We start from the raw sequence: 13,407 nt of genomic DNA, 5'->3' as shown, positions 1-13,407 counted from the left end.
TAAGTGGCATGTATATAACTGTGATGGTGAGAAATGTTTTGCTGTCTGAATTACAGCTGTACAGAACCTTTGGGCAGAATTAAACTTGGCTAAAGCTTCTCTAGTGTCCGTGAGTTATTGACTCTGAAAAATAAGAACCTAACACATGAAACATCAACGCTTATCTGTATTTTGCACATATTCATCCTCATGAGGACCCTGGTCCTGATCTGCCTCAGAGGACCGGACAACTAGACAAGCTGATCTGCATGGTTTACCAACATTGGATTAAAACAAGCTTATATATTGTGTTCTGATGGGGTACAGCAGTTGAACTAAGCTCATGAGGAATTTATAAACACATAATTCATTCATAAGTTTTTTTTTTTACGATGTAACAACTAAGGATTCTAGCTTGAAAATAGAAACATTGATGGTGTACCTTGAGTTTAATCCTTAACTTTCTAGGGAGGAATTTGAACCTCCCCTTGCCTTCTTTCACAGCCTCAACCTGAGGAGGACTGGTATCATTTTGGGCCTTATTGACAGAGATGTTGGCTCCAACTCATCTTTTCAGGTCTGCCGATAAGAGGGAGGACTTGACACTAAATAATATATATTTTTAAAGCCTGTTGCACAATGATTTTGGATTTAATAAACTACATTAATGCAAAAATATTTTAAACACATCAACAAATATATTTGTTGTCGGCCTAAACATTATAGTTATTGCACAATGTCAAAAACCACGTAAACATGTTTTTAAAGCCTGTTACAGTCATTTCTGTTTGTTTAGCAAACTTATGTACATTTATTTTTTAAATACAATTAAATGAGTATGTTGTGAATTAAAGTAGTGAACAGTTTAGCAGTAAACAAGAGAATTTAATGCACTACACTCAGGACAATGCAATACAGAGTATACAGAGTATAGAAGTATATTTTCCTCCATTAGAAAAGATCCAACAGTGTAGCTTTTGTATCATGGCACCTGAACAAAATCAGCATGGGATACTCATTCCAGCATAGAATATTATGCAGTGATAGAGCACAGATTATGGGAAATTATGTGATATTATGTTGCCCTTGCAGATTATAGTCCCTCCATCCAAAGGCATGTATGCAAACAGACATAAGCTCTATGGTCCATGTCCTTGTGTAACACAGGGAGGATGATGGAGTCGGGCTAAGCAGTTTCTATGGCAACAGAGGAAGAGCGGTGCTGCAGTAAACAGTGAAGTGGTGAGCCCTGAGACGTTCAGGCTGGTTCCTCCTTGCTCCTCTCACACTCTCCCCTGTTGCGCCCATTATCTTGGCTACTGGACATTATCTTGGCTATCATTCCATTGTCAAAGCATTATAAGGAAGGCAGCTAAAGTATAGTGTATAATAGTCACACCAAGATATGTGAGTAAGTAGCCTTGCACAAGCCGGAATGGCTCATAGGACCAAGAGCCTGTCTCCTGTTTCTGTAGCATGAGGCATATAGGATGGGAAGAAATCCCTGGCAGAGCGCACACGGTTGATAAACCCATTTATTTTGACGGCACCTGAGGTCACCTTTTTATTCTCCTTAGCCAACCACTTTTATAGCTTCATAATCTAACAATCTATGTACTTCGGGACAGGTTTCTTAAATATAGGGCCCAACAAACCACTTTACTTTACAAAGCCAGTACAAATGATATGACAGATAATTTTATTGGTACACTGTACAATTTGGACAAGTTGAAATATTACATTGATTAACCAGGATGCTACTATTTTCCAGAATATTTTCTCTCTCTCAAATGGCTACCATATGCACCAGAAAACTGTTTACAAATAGAAAAATACAAAAACCACTTGTGAGGGGAAAAGAATGGACAATGAAAAACATGTCGGAGTTTATAAAGCTATAGTACTTTCGTGAAGAGAAATACAAACAATGGGGCAGGATTGATAAAGGCAGCCTGAAATGACTCGAGAAGCAAGCTGCCGTAGCAATCTTGGAGATAACGGAATAGCACATGGTAAATACACGTGTCATTTCTATGGTTCTTTCAGAGATGATACCTTATTAAAAATAAGAATTTGTTCTTAACTGACTTGTCTAGTTCAATAATGGTAAAATACAAATAAAAAATGAGTATAGAGCGGTGGTCTGAACCACAGATCAATTCCCAATATCATCTGCAATCTATTTTATGGTATTAAAGGCTGGGACTGTACTATATAGGCTACCTTTTGAGGAGGGATGGCGGTACATGTATTCCCACAGCAGGTGCTAAAGGTTGTTTCATACAACTCTGTGAATACATAAGCCACAATGAGGTTGGCTTACAAATAGAAAAGGATGCTGTAATTGAGACAGAAACAAGACAGACATACAAAACAAACAGAGTGGATGATGTTGCCTGATGTTTGGCTTTCAAATTGAGATGTCCAACGCTATCAACTATCAAAGACAGGAGGGGCGATCAGCCACACACAAACTGGTACACTTTATACACATTCACACAGAAACTGGTACACTATATACCCATTCACACACAAACTGGTACACTATATACCCATTCACACACAAACTGGTACACTATATACTCATTCACACACAAAAACAGATACATGCACAGTTTTCAAACTGTCAAAAAGTGCTGTCTTGTGCTTGAACATTTAACACGGTTGGTTGTCACACCAACATATTTGATCAGCATGGACTGCCATTTCAAAAGCAACAGCAACCCTGAAGACAACTGTCTTCATCAGCACATAGTAATGTAGTTAGAACAGAATGAGTTAAGGCCACATGGGGAAAATCAACAGATCATCTCCATTAATTCAGGGTAAAGAAGGTGAAAGAAAAGTTGGTGTTTGCATCAGATGTCATAAATGCATATCAACCCTTGCTACGTCAGTTCCCCTGCATACCCAAGAGTACAATGTCCCGCTTGTCTGTTTCAGGATGACGAGGTGTGACAAGATAAGATGCACATTCCAGAAGCTCCTTGTCAGTAGATCACAGGTTGATGGAGTATGTTCTTCGTCAGCAGGCATCATTGAACTTAAGTGAAGATCTGAAGCTTTTCCAATAGGCTCCATTCTCTTCTGTTGATGGCCACCAGGGGGTAGACATGCTAAGAACCTCATGTCCAGCTAGGCCACCCCTACTCCACTCATCAAAAGAGGGAGCCACTGCGGTGGAAGTGGATCGGAATTACAGTAGTGTGCACATTTGGAAGGAAACTACAATAAAGACCAGATTTTGGTTGTGTTTGAAGGATGAAAAAGGAGATATAGTAGCAGGCCTACAACAATTTCAAGTCAACAATGCAAGAATATTCACAATTTGTATTACCCACTACGTTTAGTCTCCAATAGACTCCAATTATGGAATATCCTACCTTCTATAAGTTATCTCTGAAGTCCTCCTGTTATGCACAGGGAATTTGCACTCTCATTCCATCTATATAACAGCAGGTCCTTTAAGCCAGGGAGAAGGGGGTATAAACTATAATACAAAATCTGATATGATCCCTTTAAAAAATATATTTTAAAGTAATATTTAGGAGGAGAGCAAGTTCTGTGCACTTGGAGAAAGGGTTGCAGTATCCTATTGGTCCTTTAGGGAGTGTAATTGTGGTTGTGAGCTGCATTATGCTCAGTCCTCACTCCTGCGGTCTGCTGTTGTTGAAGCTGGAGTTGTTACTGCTGCAGCTCTCCTCATATGTGGGAGGGGGTTCTGTAAGATACACAGAGAAACAGTCAGACTATATAGTAGGCCATCGTTCACTAATCATTGATCATCATACTGACACAGTTTGGGGGTGGGGGGGGGGGTGACTCACCATGTGTGAAGTCCCAGGTGCTGTACTCAGGGGGGAGTATGAGAGGACAGGACGTGGGTACTGGGGTGGCGTTTCCTTCTGTGAAGAAGGGGATGGTGGCCCCAGTAGACACACAGAACAGAGGCGTTGAGGTGTCATTGGCATGTCGCTGGCTGGGGGGGAAATCTACACCGGGAGCGTAGCTGAATGCACTGGGGGACATGGTGGGGGGCTGGCCGGATTGGTCCTGCTGGGAGTGACTCTTTGTGGGGATCTCCTCGTTGACTGAACCCCCTGCACCCAACACCTCTTCCAAGTCCTCCTCAGCCGGGGGCGCGCTCGGGGTAACCCCTTCTGGGCCGGGGTTGGGGCTGATGGTTGTTGGGGCTGGAGTTGAGGGCATAGGTCGTGACGGGATCAAGTTGACAGCGATGTTCCCGATGTAGATGGGTAAAGTGACAACTGTCTCGGGGGACTTTAGTGATACCTGCAGCAGTCACAAGATACAATGTAAATGTGTTTAAATATCCTATCATTCCAAGATGCTCCTTTAACACTCCAATGCAGCTATTCTCATCTCAATATCAAATCATTTATGGGTAACAATTAAGTACCTTAATGTGATTGTTTTCAATTAAAATTGTAAAAAAGAAACAAAAATAGCTTCTTAGTAAAGAGTAATTTCTCAAGCAAGAATTTGGCTAGGACTGTCTGGGATTGGTCTGAGGGGGAGGGGAAAACTGAAAACTAGCTGTTATTGGCAGAGCGGTTTGGAACACTCTTTCTTATTGGTCTACTAACTAATTTACTGGCTGGTAAATTTCAGGTGGTCTTTTCAAAAAGCTCTTACAGTAAAAGGGCATTGTCATAATGTTTGGGCTGTTCCCAACAACAACAAAATCTTGGTCGACCAAGAGTTGTCTGTTCTTTCGACCAATTGATTGGACAACATTTTTAAACATGCATTTTTCCATATATAGACACATTCTGTGTTTTAATCAAATCAACTATATACACTGAGCTTGTCTAATGCTTTAAGCAAACTGTTTGATGAAATAATTAAGAGACACAAATGACTAGAGGGAATCCGACGGCAAATCATTTGATTGTGCCATCTGGCTCAGACTTGCTGCGCTGTGTAAAGAAAAAGACAGCAGTGACTGTGTGACTAGCACCCGTTGTCTCTCTCTCTTCCCTGCTGCAGCGACCACCACATAACATCAGTGTGTATTGCACTGTCCATGTTGCTGAAGCTGCAACATGATCACACACATTTCTGACTGAAAAGTTCTGTTACCGAAATCCCTCATTGCTCTCTTTATGTGACACATGTATGCTTCGAATGCACGTGACCAATAGGGCCTGACCTATAGCATATCATAATCACATCAATAAATTGGTTATAACAAACTCTGAACACCGTAACACGTGACAGCATAATGGATGCAGAGGAAGTGACAAATAAACTCGAAGCAGGTTTCTGGTTGCGCAGGAGGTAAAGGGGAAGATGTGTGGAATAAATTTGACTAGTTGTGGAAAATACTGGAGATCAAGAAAAACAAGATAAGAAGCAAGAACTGTGTGCATATTGGGCCTGTGTGTTTCAAACAGGCGCTGTTAGTTTACAATATCATTTTTCTGACCGTTTGTAAACATTATAAACAACACTAAATAAATGATTAGCGTACCAGAGAGTCTGGTGTAATTCTTTATTATTTTTGGTAAAGCCTTTATTACAGCAAAGACTAAAAACAGTCGCATTCATTCGTGAATGCAATTTCTGAAATGGAACGGTTTAGGCCTATTTATTGTTTACACTAATTAGTCAAATTAACGCTTTATTTTATTTTAAAACTAAAATGCTTGATTGCATTTCACATCATGAATGACTCGTATGCTGTGTGATGACATGAACGAATGAATGGATGATTGATACAGTAGCCTATATAACTATTGAAATATAGGCCTAAGTAAGTTACGATATTAAGACTAAACAGGATGTGCGCTTAGACCTACGGTAGTTATACAAGGCTGCTATACTAAGCCTACTAATGATAATGACATTACTTATTATAATAATAACAATTATAATAATAATAACAATAAGGAGCTCAAGGGAAAAGGAGGGTTATTATTATTATTATAAATAATCATTTCTGACATTTGGAACAGTGTAAACAACACTAAATAAATTACAAATAACACCAGAGATACTGGTCTAACAAAATGTATTAGAGCATAGCAAGATTAAAAACAGACCAATTTGTTAAATTGTTGCATGAGGCTTGATGCTCATGGAATCGGTAGGCTATCGACCAAACACTTAAAACAGGCAACAGAAGCAGTCTTATTTCTGTAGATATGTATGGATGATTTATAAAGCCAGGCACGTTTAACAGTTAAGGCGATTGATTATATTTTTATTTAATTTTACCTTTATTTAACCAGGCAAGTCAGTTAAGAACAAATTCTTTTTTTCAATGACGGCCTAGGAACAGTGGGTTAACTGCCTGTTAAGACAAGGGCTGTTTTCTCATCTCCTAACTCCGCTGTTGCCTCCGGCGCATTGTTCTCAACACCAATGTTGATGTGTTCCAGAACCGCGGACAGCGACCTCAATTCAACACGAGAAAGCGTGTGTGTTATAAAATAATAAAATCTTTATTTCTGTTGTACCATAGTTCTTACATATTATAACCATATACAATTTCAGTAGCACATGTCTTAAGACTGATGGACTGAGCCATCCCCACAGCCTCCAGAACGGATCAGTCCACTCAGACAGGTGTCTTGTACACCATGTTTTTAGTTTTTTTGCAACTGCTCGACTACAAAAATCTCAGTCGACCAACAGCCTATTGATCAAACAATCGAACAGTCGACTAAATGGGGTCAGCCCTACATAATTTTCCCAATTTCACAGTACTTTTCCAACCTCATAGTGTGGAAATAGATATAAAACACAGGCAAATCACATTTTTGACTGCACTGGGCCTTTAAGGACTGTACTGACAAAAATAGCTTTGCCATACTGTATTAGGAACAAGAGATTACCATAGTTATAATCCCTGAACTCACTAAAGAGACATCTGAAACTGAGCATGAATGATTTACAGCATACTACATTACAGGTGCATTGGGTTAATGAGAGGATTACAGCACTATGATACAGTATGAGGAACAGTGTCTGGTTTATATTACAACTTTATTTAACTACAACTATAGAAAGAACACTGTACAGCTGCTACAAGTCTAAAGCACCACTTGTGAACAACACTATTCATTGAGGGGATCCCAACAAGTGCACTTCATTGAGGGTGTTACTAACCTGGATGAAGTAATCGATCTCTATAAGGCTACAGCCGGCCAGGCCAGACTGGGGGAGGGGCGGTACGATGATTTGCTCCCGCCACTCAGCGTGTTTCCCCGCCTTCACTCCCGCCCCCTCTACCTCTGCTATGGTCCGCAGGTCGAAAACAGCCCGTTTGGTCTTATAAGTCACTTTCTGGTCAGGAGAGATTCATCAGAGTGAAGCCCATCGGACCAACATACAGATGAGACAATACAGAGCAAAGCATCACATCACTTCACATCAAAATATACGGTATATCAGCATTTGCCCATAAACCAGTCAGACTATCTGTTTTGCAGGACAAAATAGGTAAAGGAACAAGAGCACATCAGACATTAAATAGGTCTTGGGTACCTGTATGAGGCTGGCCAGCACACAGCCCGTGCCCTTGCCTGACTTGTTGTGGATCTCAGTGGCTAGTCTGATGATCTGGCCTGGTGTGTATCCCCTCTGGTCACTGCAAGCCTTCATCATGAGGGTGCCCGTCTTCACCAGGAGGTAACTGAACCTCTTAGTGGTCACAGCATAACTGGGTTGCTGGGGAGAAGCAGTCATAGGAAGGATAAAACAAGCCGTTCCAACGGACAGGTGAACAGAGCATAGAAACAGAGAAATTAGAGCTGGGGGTAAGGAGGAGTCCTCCCGTAATCTTTAATAAAATACAAGATAGTGGTTGTGCTGCGCTCATTGTGCTGAAATCAAATCCCATAACTATCAAACTAAATAAGGCATGATCAAATAAGTGGGCACTCTACGGGTAGTTCACTGTCCTCTTCAGACATGATCTACTGTTCCAGTAGACGTTCTCTAGCCAAGTACTATATCTAGTTATTTTTTTAGGTAATTCCATTGAAATGACTGCATTACAAAACAATTGAATGATATTGTTGAGACAGTGTTGACTGGTCTTTACCTCAATGTTGGGCACTTGGTTGAGGTTGAGCAGGTTAAGTAGGTAGAAGGGCCTCTGGGCCTTGTAGTCCTTGGAGAAGCGAGGTGTGTCTATGATGGCTCTCACACGGTAAACAATCTTCCCAAAGGGCCCTTCGAAGGAGGTCGGGGCAGCCACTTGGTTGGGCAGAAAGAAATACAGCTATTAGACAATGCAAGATTGACCACAGAAAGTTTAAGGTGGTATACAAAAATGTACTCATGGAGATAAATAATTCACGACATCAAGTGCTACAGCTACTGCATCGACATTAACCAAAGCTTTTTAATTTATTTCATAAAGCCTGTGCTGTCTGCAGATGAATCCTATAAACAAGGATATGAGATTCTAACTAAAACAGACTGGCAGTCTAAAATTATGTCTGGTCATTGTGTGTGCTTTATCAGAGAAATGCCAGTCAGTGCTTGGTCTGAGCAGTGGGAGGCAGATAGATCAGATCAGGGGGACAGATACTCAGTGCTCCTAGCAGCGCTGTCACCAAGTGTCTGTGCTCATCTGTCTGAGCTGTACAAATCCCCTCCTAAGAGGACAGGAGGAGGACACTGTTGATTTACACAGTCCAGAAAGGACAGATGATAAAGGAGGAGGGGAAGGGAATGAGGAAAGGAAACTGGAGAAGGGAAAGACAAAAATAACAATTCTGAGAGGTTGGATGGAGAATTACAGGATGAAGTTCAGGACAAACAGAGATACGTCTACAGTATATCCTCAATCCGAATACATTTACAAAGGTCATACTGTGTAATAGAAATGTCCATCTATTGTTTTCAGCTCATGCCTTAAAGCATGACAGGCGCTGATACATTCAAATTAGAATGCGTGGTGTCCACTGATTTACCCATTGGCCTTGAACCAAACACATTATTGTACATTCCTATAAAATCATTGGAATAAATAGATTGATTCAATATGGTAGAGTTTTCAAGGTGTACACAGAACAAACAAGTCTCTGGACTTCTCAGTATGATCCATTCTAATTCTGCACTCCGACTCATTTAAATGATAATGTCAGTAGTGGGTGCTGCACAGGGGAATTTCCTGCTGTCAATAAGGATTAGTGAGGAGCAGCAGGCTGGGTGGAAAAGGCTTGGCAGAACAGACACAGACAGGCTCCTGGCCAGAGGGAACCCAGCACCAGGGGCACTTGTCTGACTGAGTCTATGGGCCTGACAAAAAGCTCTTCCACTATCTCTTCTCCAGCATCCTCCACAGAACCAATGGCTCCTGTTTTTAAGGCTTTACTTGTCAGTGTTTAAGTACATCCACCAATCCTCACAGCATGAACAGCAGTTTTAATGTAGCATCCTATTTGGAGGAGCTCTCGAGCCTAGATGTTAAAGCCTCCCCTGTCAGCCCCTGACCTGACAACAAGCAGGGGGCACTGTCACTGGGTCACTGCCTGGATGATCCCGTCATCAGCTCTGGAATTATCATGTCTTCTGCCTGTTCTGTAGACGAGGGTGGGAGGAACAGTGGGGGGGCAGGGGGCCCACAAGGCGCAATTAAACACTGAAAGGACTAAACGACTATATATAGACATCCATCCCACCCCACTGAGCCCAGACAGAGTGGAGCCTAATGGACAGACACTGAACTGTCTGTGACCTCACACCTGCATGTACTCGAGTTCACAGTCCAGTCAAAAGAAGCATTCTAAATGTCATGTGTTATCACACAGGGGTGTGTCTGTGGGGACACAATATGACTCTCTCGGCTACTGGCACTTGTTAACTCTGCCTTTGTGTTAGTACTTGGTCGGGGATGACTTACATGGCCGACTTTGACATATATCACCCACTTAGACAGGAGATATTGGCTGACTGAAGCATTTAGGATTAAAGTGCAAATTTATTTATTTGATTTATTTCACCTTTATTTAACCAGGTAGGCTAGTTGAGAACAAGTTCTCATTTACAACTGCGACCTGGTCAAGATAAAGCAAAGCAGTTTGACACATGCAACAACAGAGTTACACATGGAATAAACAAACATACAGTTAATAATACAGTAGAGAAAAGTCTATATACAGTGTGAAAATGAGATAACATAAGGGAGGTAAGGCAATAAATAGGCCACAGTGGCGAGGTAATTAAGATATAGCAATTAAACACTGGAGTGATAGATATTGATAAATTAACGTAATAAGCAACCTCTGTCACGCCCTGACCTAGTTATCTTTGTTTTCTTTATTAGTTTGGTTAGGTCAGGGTGTGACAAGGGTGGTTGGTTTAGTTTTTATATTGTCTATGTGTTTCTGGCCTGTCTAGGGTTTTTGTATATCTATGGGGTTTTAGTATGTCTAGGTATATGAGGTCTATGGTGGCCTGAATTAGTTCCCAATCAGAGACAGCTGTTTATCGTTGTCTCTGATTGGGGATACTATTTAGGTTGCCATTTTCCATTTTGGTTTTGTGGGTTATTGTCTACGTGTAGTTGCCTGTCAGCACTCTAGTTATAGAGTGTCACGTGTTCGTTTGTATAGTTTTGTTCAGTGTTCCTTCTTTATTAAAGTAGTATGTACGCCTATCACGCTGCGCCTCGGTCTCATCAATATGACGAATGTGACAGAATAACCCACCAAACAAGGACCAAGCAGTGTGAAAAGGAGGAACAGAGCTTAATGGGGAGATGGACCTGGGAGGAGATATTAGATGGAGCAGGACCCTGGACACAGCCAGGGGAGTATCGCCGTCCTAAGGATGAGTTAGAGGCAGCGAAAGCGGAACGGCGATACTATGAGGAGAAATACAGGAGAATAAAGGAACAGCGAAGATATGAAGGTACACGGCTAGCACGGAAGTCCGAGAGGCAGCCCCAAGATTGGGGGGGGGGGGCACACAAGGAGATTGGATGAGTCAGGTAGGAGACCTGAGCCAACTCCTCATGCTTACCAAGGGGGGGTGTGTAACTGGTCAGGCACCATGTTATGCAGAGATGCGCACGGTGTCTCCAGTGCACTATTCTGTGCGCTCTATTCCAGCTCCTCGCATTTGCCGGGCTAGAATGGGCATCCAGCCAGGAAGTATTGAGCCAGCTCTATGTTCTGGACCTTCAATGTGTCTCCACGGTCCAGTGTATCCTGTGCCTCCTCCCTGCACTCGCCCTGAGGTGCGTGTCACCAGCCCGGTACCACCAGTGCCGGCACCATGCACCAGGCCTACAGTGCGCCTCCAGGGTCCAGTACACCCTGTTCCTGCTCCTCGCATTCACCCTGATGTGAGTATCCCCAGCCCGGTACCACCAGTGCCGGCACCACACACCAGGCCTAATAGTGCGCCTCGGCAGTCCAGTACGCCCTGTTCCTGCTCCTCGCCCGAGGTGCGTGTCCCCAGCCTGGTACCACCAGGCCTACAGTGCGCCTCGGCAGTCCAGAGCGTCCGGCGACAGTACCCAGTCCGGAACCTCCTACGACGGGCCACAGTCCGGAGCTTCCAACGACGGGCCAAAGTCCGGAGCCTCCAACGACGGGCCACAGTCCGGAGCCTCCAACGACGGGCCACAGTCCGGAGCCTCCAACAACGGGCCACAGTCCGGAGCCTCCAGCGAAGGGCCACAGTCCGGAGCCTCCAACGACGGGCCACAGTCCGGATCCTCCAACGACGGGCCACAGTCCGGATCCTCCAACGACGGGCCACAGTCCGGAGCCTCCAGCGACGGGCCACAGTCCGGAGCCTCCAGCGACGGGCCACAGTCCGGTGCCTCCAACGACGGGCCACAGTCCGGAGCCTCCAACGACGGGCCACAGTCCGGAGCCTCCAACGACGGGCCACAGTCCGGAGCCTCCAACGACGGGCCACAGTCCGGAGCCTCCAACGACGGGCCACAGTCCGGAGCCTCCAACGACGGGCCACAGTCCGGAGCCTCCAACGACGGGCCACAGTCCGGAGCCTCCAACGACGGGCCACATTCCGGAGCCTCCAACGACGGGCCACAGTCCGGAGCCTCCAGCGACGGGCCACACCCTCCCATATAGGTTTAGGTTTGCGGCCGGGAGTCCGCACCTTTGGGGGGGGGTTACTGTCACGCCCTGACCTTAGTTATCTTTGTTTTCTTTATTATTTTGGTTAGGTCAGGGTGTGACGAGGTTGGTTGGTTTAGTTTGTGTATTGTCTTGTTTTTTTTACCTGTCTAGGGTTTTTGTATATCTATGAGGTTTTAGTATGTCTAGGTATATGTAGGTCTATGGTGTCCTGAATTGGTTCCCAATCAGAGACAGCTGTTTATCGTTGTCTGCTTGAGGATCCTATTTAGGTTGCCATTTTCCATTTTTGTTTTTTTGTTTTGTACCTGTCAGCACACTTGTTATATAGCTTCACGTTCGTGTTTTGTTCAGTGTTTGTTCTTTATTAAAGTAGTATGTACGCCTATCACGCTGCGCCTTGGTCTCATCACTATGACGAACGGGACAACTTCTCCTTTTGAAAGTGGCGTCAATATGAGTCAAAAACATTCTAGAGTCAAAATTGACGACAAAGTGTATATAGGATACATTTTCTTATAAAGTCAGTCTCGTCAAAAATGGCAATTTGTGAGATAATTAGGAATAAAATATATGTCATGGAATGAAGGGTACCGTAAAAGTCTTTCTTGAGTTGGGTTGATTTCAATCCTGCCCACATGCTTACAGCTGGCAGCACCCAAGTAATCATCAATTCGGAGCGCACCGATCATAATGCTCATGGTAAACTTGGTATGACATTCGATATCCCTATGGGAGCTAGTTAGGGACCACCGGTAAATTACACAATGTACATGGGACAATATTTTTTTTAATCAATAGCTCCAAATTTCAATGACTTAACCTCAAACCACCTATACATTTTAGAAATTTATATACAAATATTTAAAGCATTTGATGAGACAACTCAAATCTGGGCAACATGAAAATATTGCCTCATTTACATTGTGTAATTTATTGATGGTCTCTAACTATCCCCAGAGATAGGCTATCCAAAGTCAAACCACCTTTGCCACAGTCGCACACCGGCTGAAGCTAATTGGGGAAAGAAGTTGGCTAGCTTGCCTAGGCTCCTTCCAGACACAAGACCTTAAACTGTTTCAAGTTATTGAGAAGGGTGAGTGACTGTAACTGTGTACTGTTTTGTCAGTGACAGTACAAACACTTCCCATGTTTGACCGTACACACAAGACACCCACATCAAAGCACACCTCCAAAACCCAAATCTCATTCTCAGTCGCATTTCCTAATGAGGGGAATTGAAACCGAGGCTAAATCAGGAAGTTCAGCCCCTCTTTAAGGTGAAATGCATAAAGCACAAGGGCAGAGACAGAGTCAATAGTGTGCCCTACCTGTGATA

The 13,407-nt window shown here is 43.4% G+C and overlaps 1 protein-coding gene across 2 annotated transcripts in view; it reads right to left on the bottom strand.

Moving 5' to 3' along the window:
- Positions 1–1,655: 1,655 nt before the first annotated feature.
- The window catches only part of LOC109868356 (arrestin domain-containing protein 1), a 40,087-nt gene continuing 28,335 nt past the window's right edge, over positions 1,656–13,407 (bottom strand). For both annotated transcript variants that reach the window (XM_020457834.2, XM_020457837.2), the window contains 5 exons: positions 8,051–8,205; positions 7,492–7,674; positions 7,114–7,290; positions 3,807–4,272; positions 1,656–3,700 (listed from right to left, as the gene is read on the bottom strand). In XM_020457834.2, coding sequence (XP_020313423.1) covers positions 3,627–3,700; positions 3,807–4,272; positions 7,114–7,290; positions 7,492–7,674; positions 8,051–8,205 — 1,055 coding nt within the window. In that variant the 3' untranslated portion in view covers positions 1,656–3,626. The remainder of the gene's footprint in view (positions 3,701–3,806; positions 4,273–7,113; positions 7,291–7,491; positions 7,675–8,050; positions 8,206–13,407) is intronic.

The sequence above is a fragment of the Oncorhynchus kisutch genome, linkage group LG23, assembly GCF_002021735.2.
Source record: "Oncorhynchus kisutch isolate 150728-3 linkage group LG23, Okis_V2, whole genome shotgun sequence".
NCBI classification, from domain to species: Eukaryota; Metazoa; Chordata; class Actinopteri; order Salmoniformes; family Salmonidae; genus Oncorhynchus; species Oncorhynchus kisutch.
This window is presented reverse-complemented; position numbering and strand designations above follow the sequence as displayed.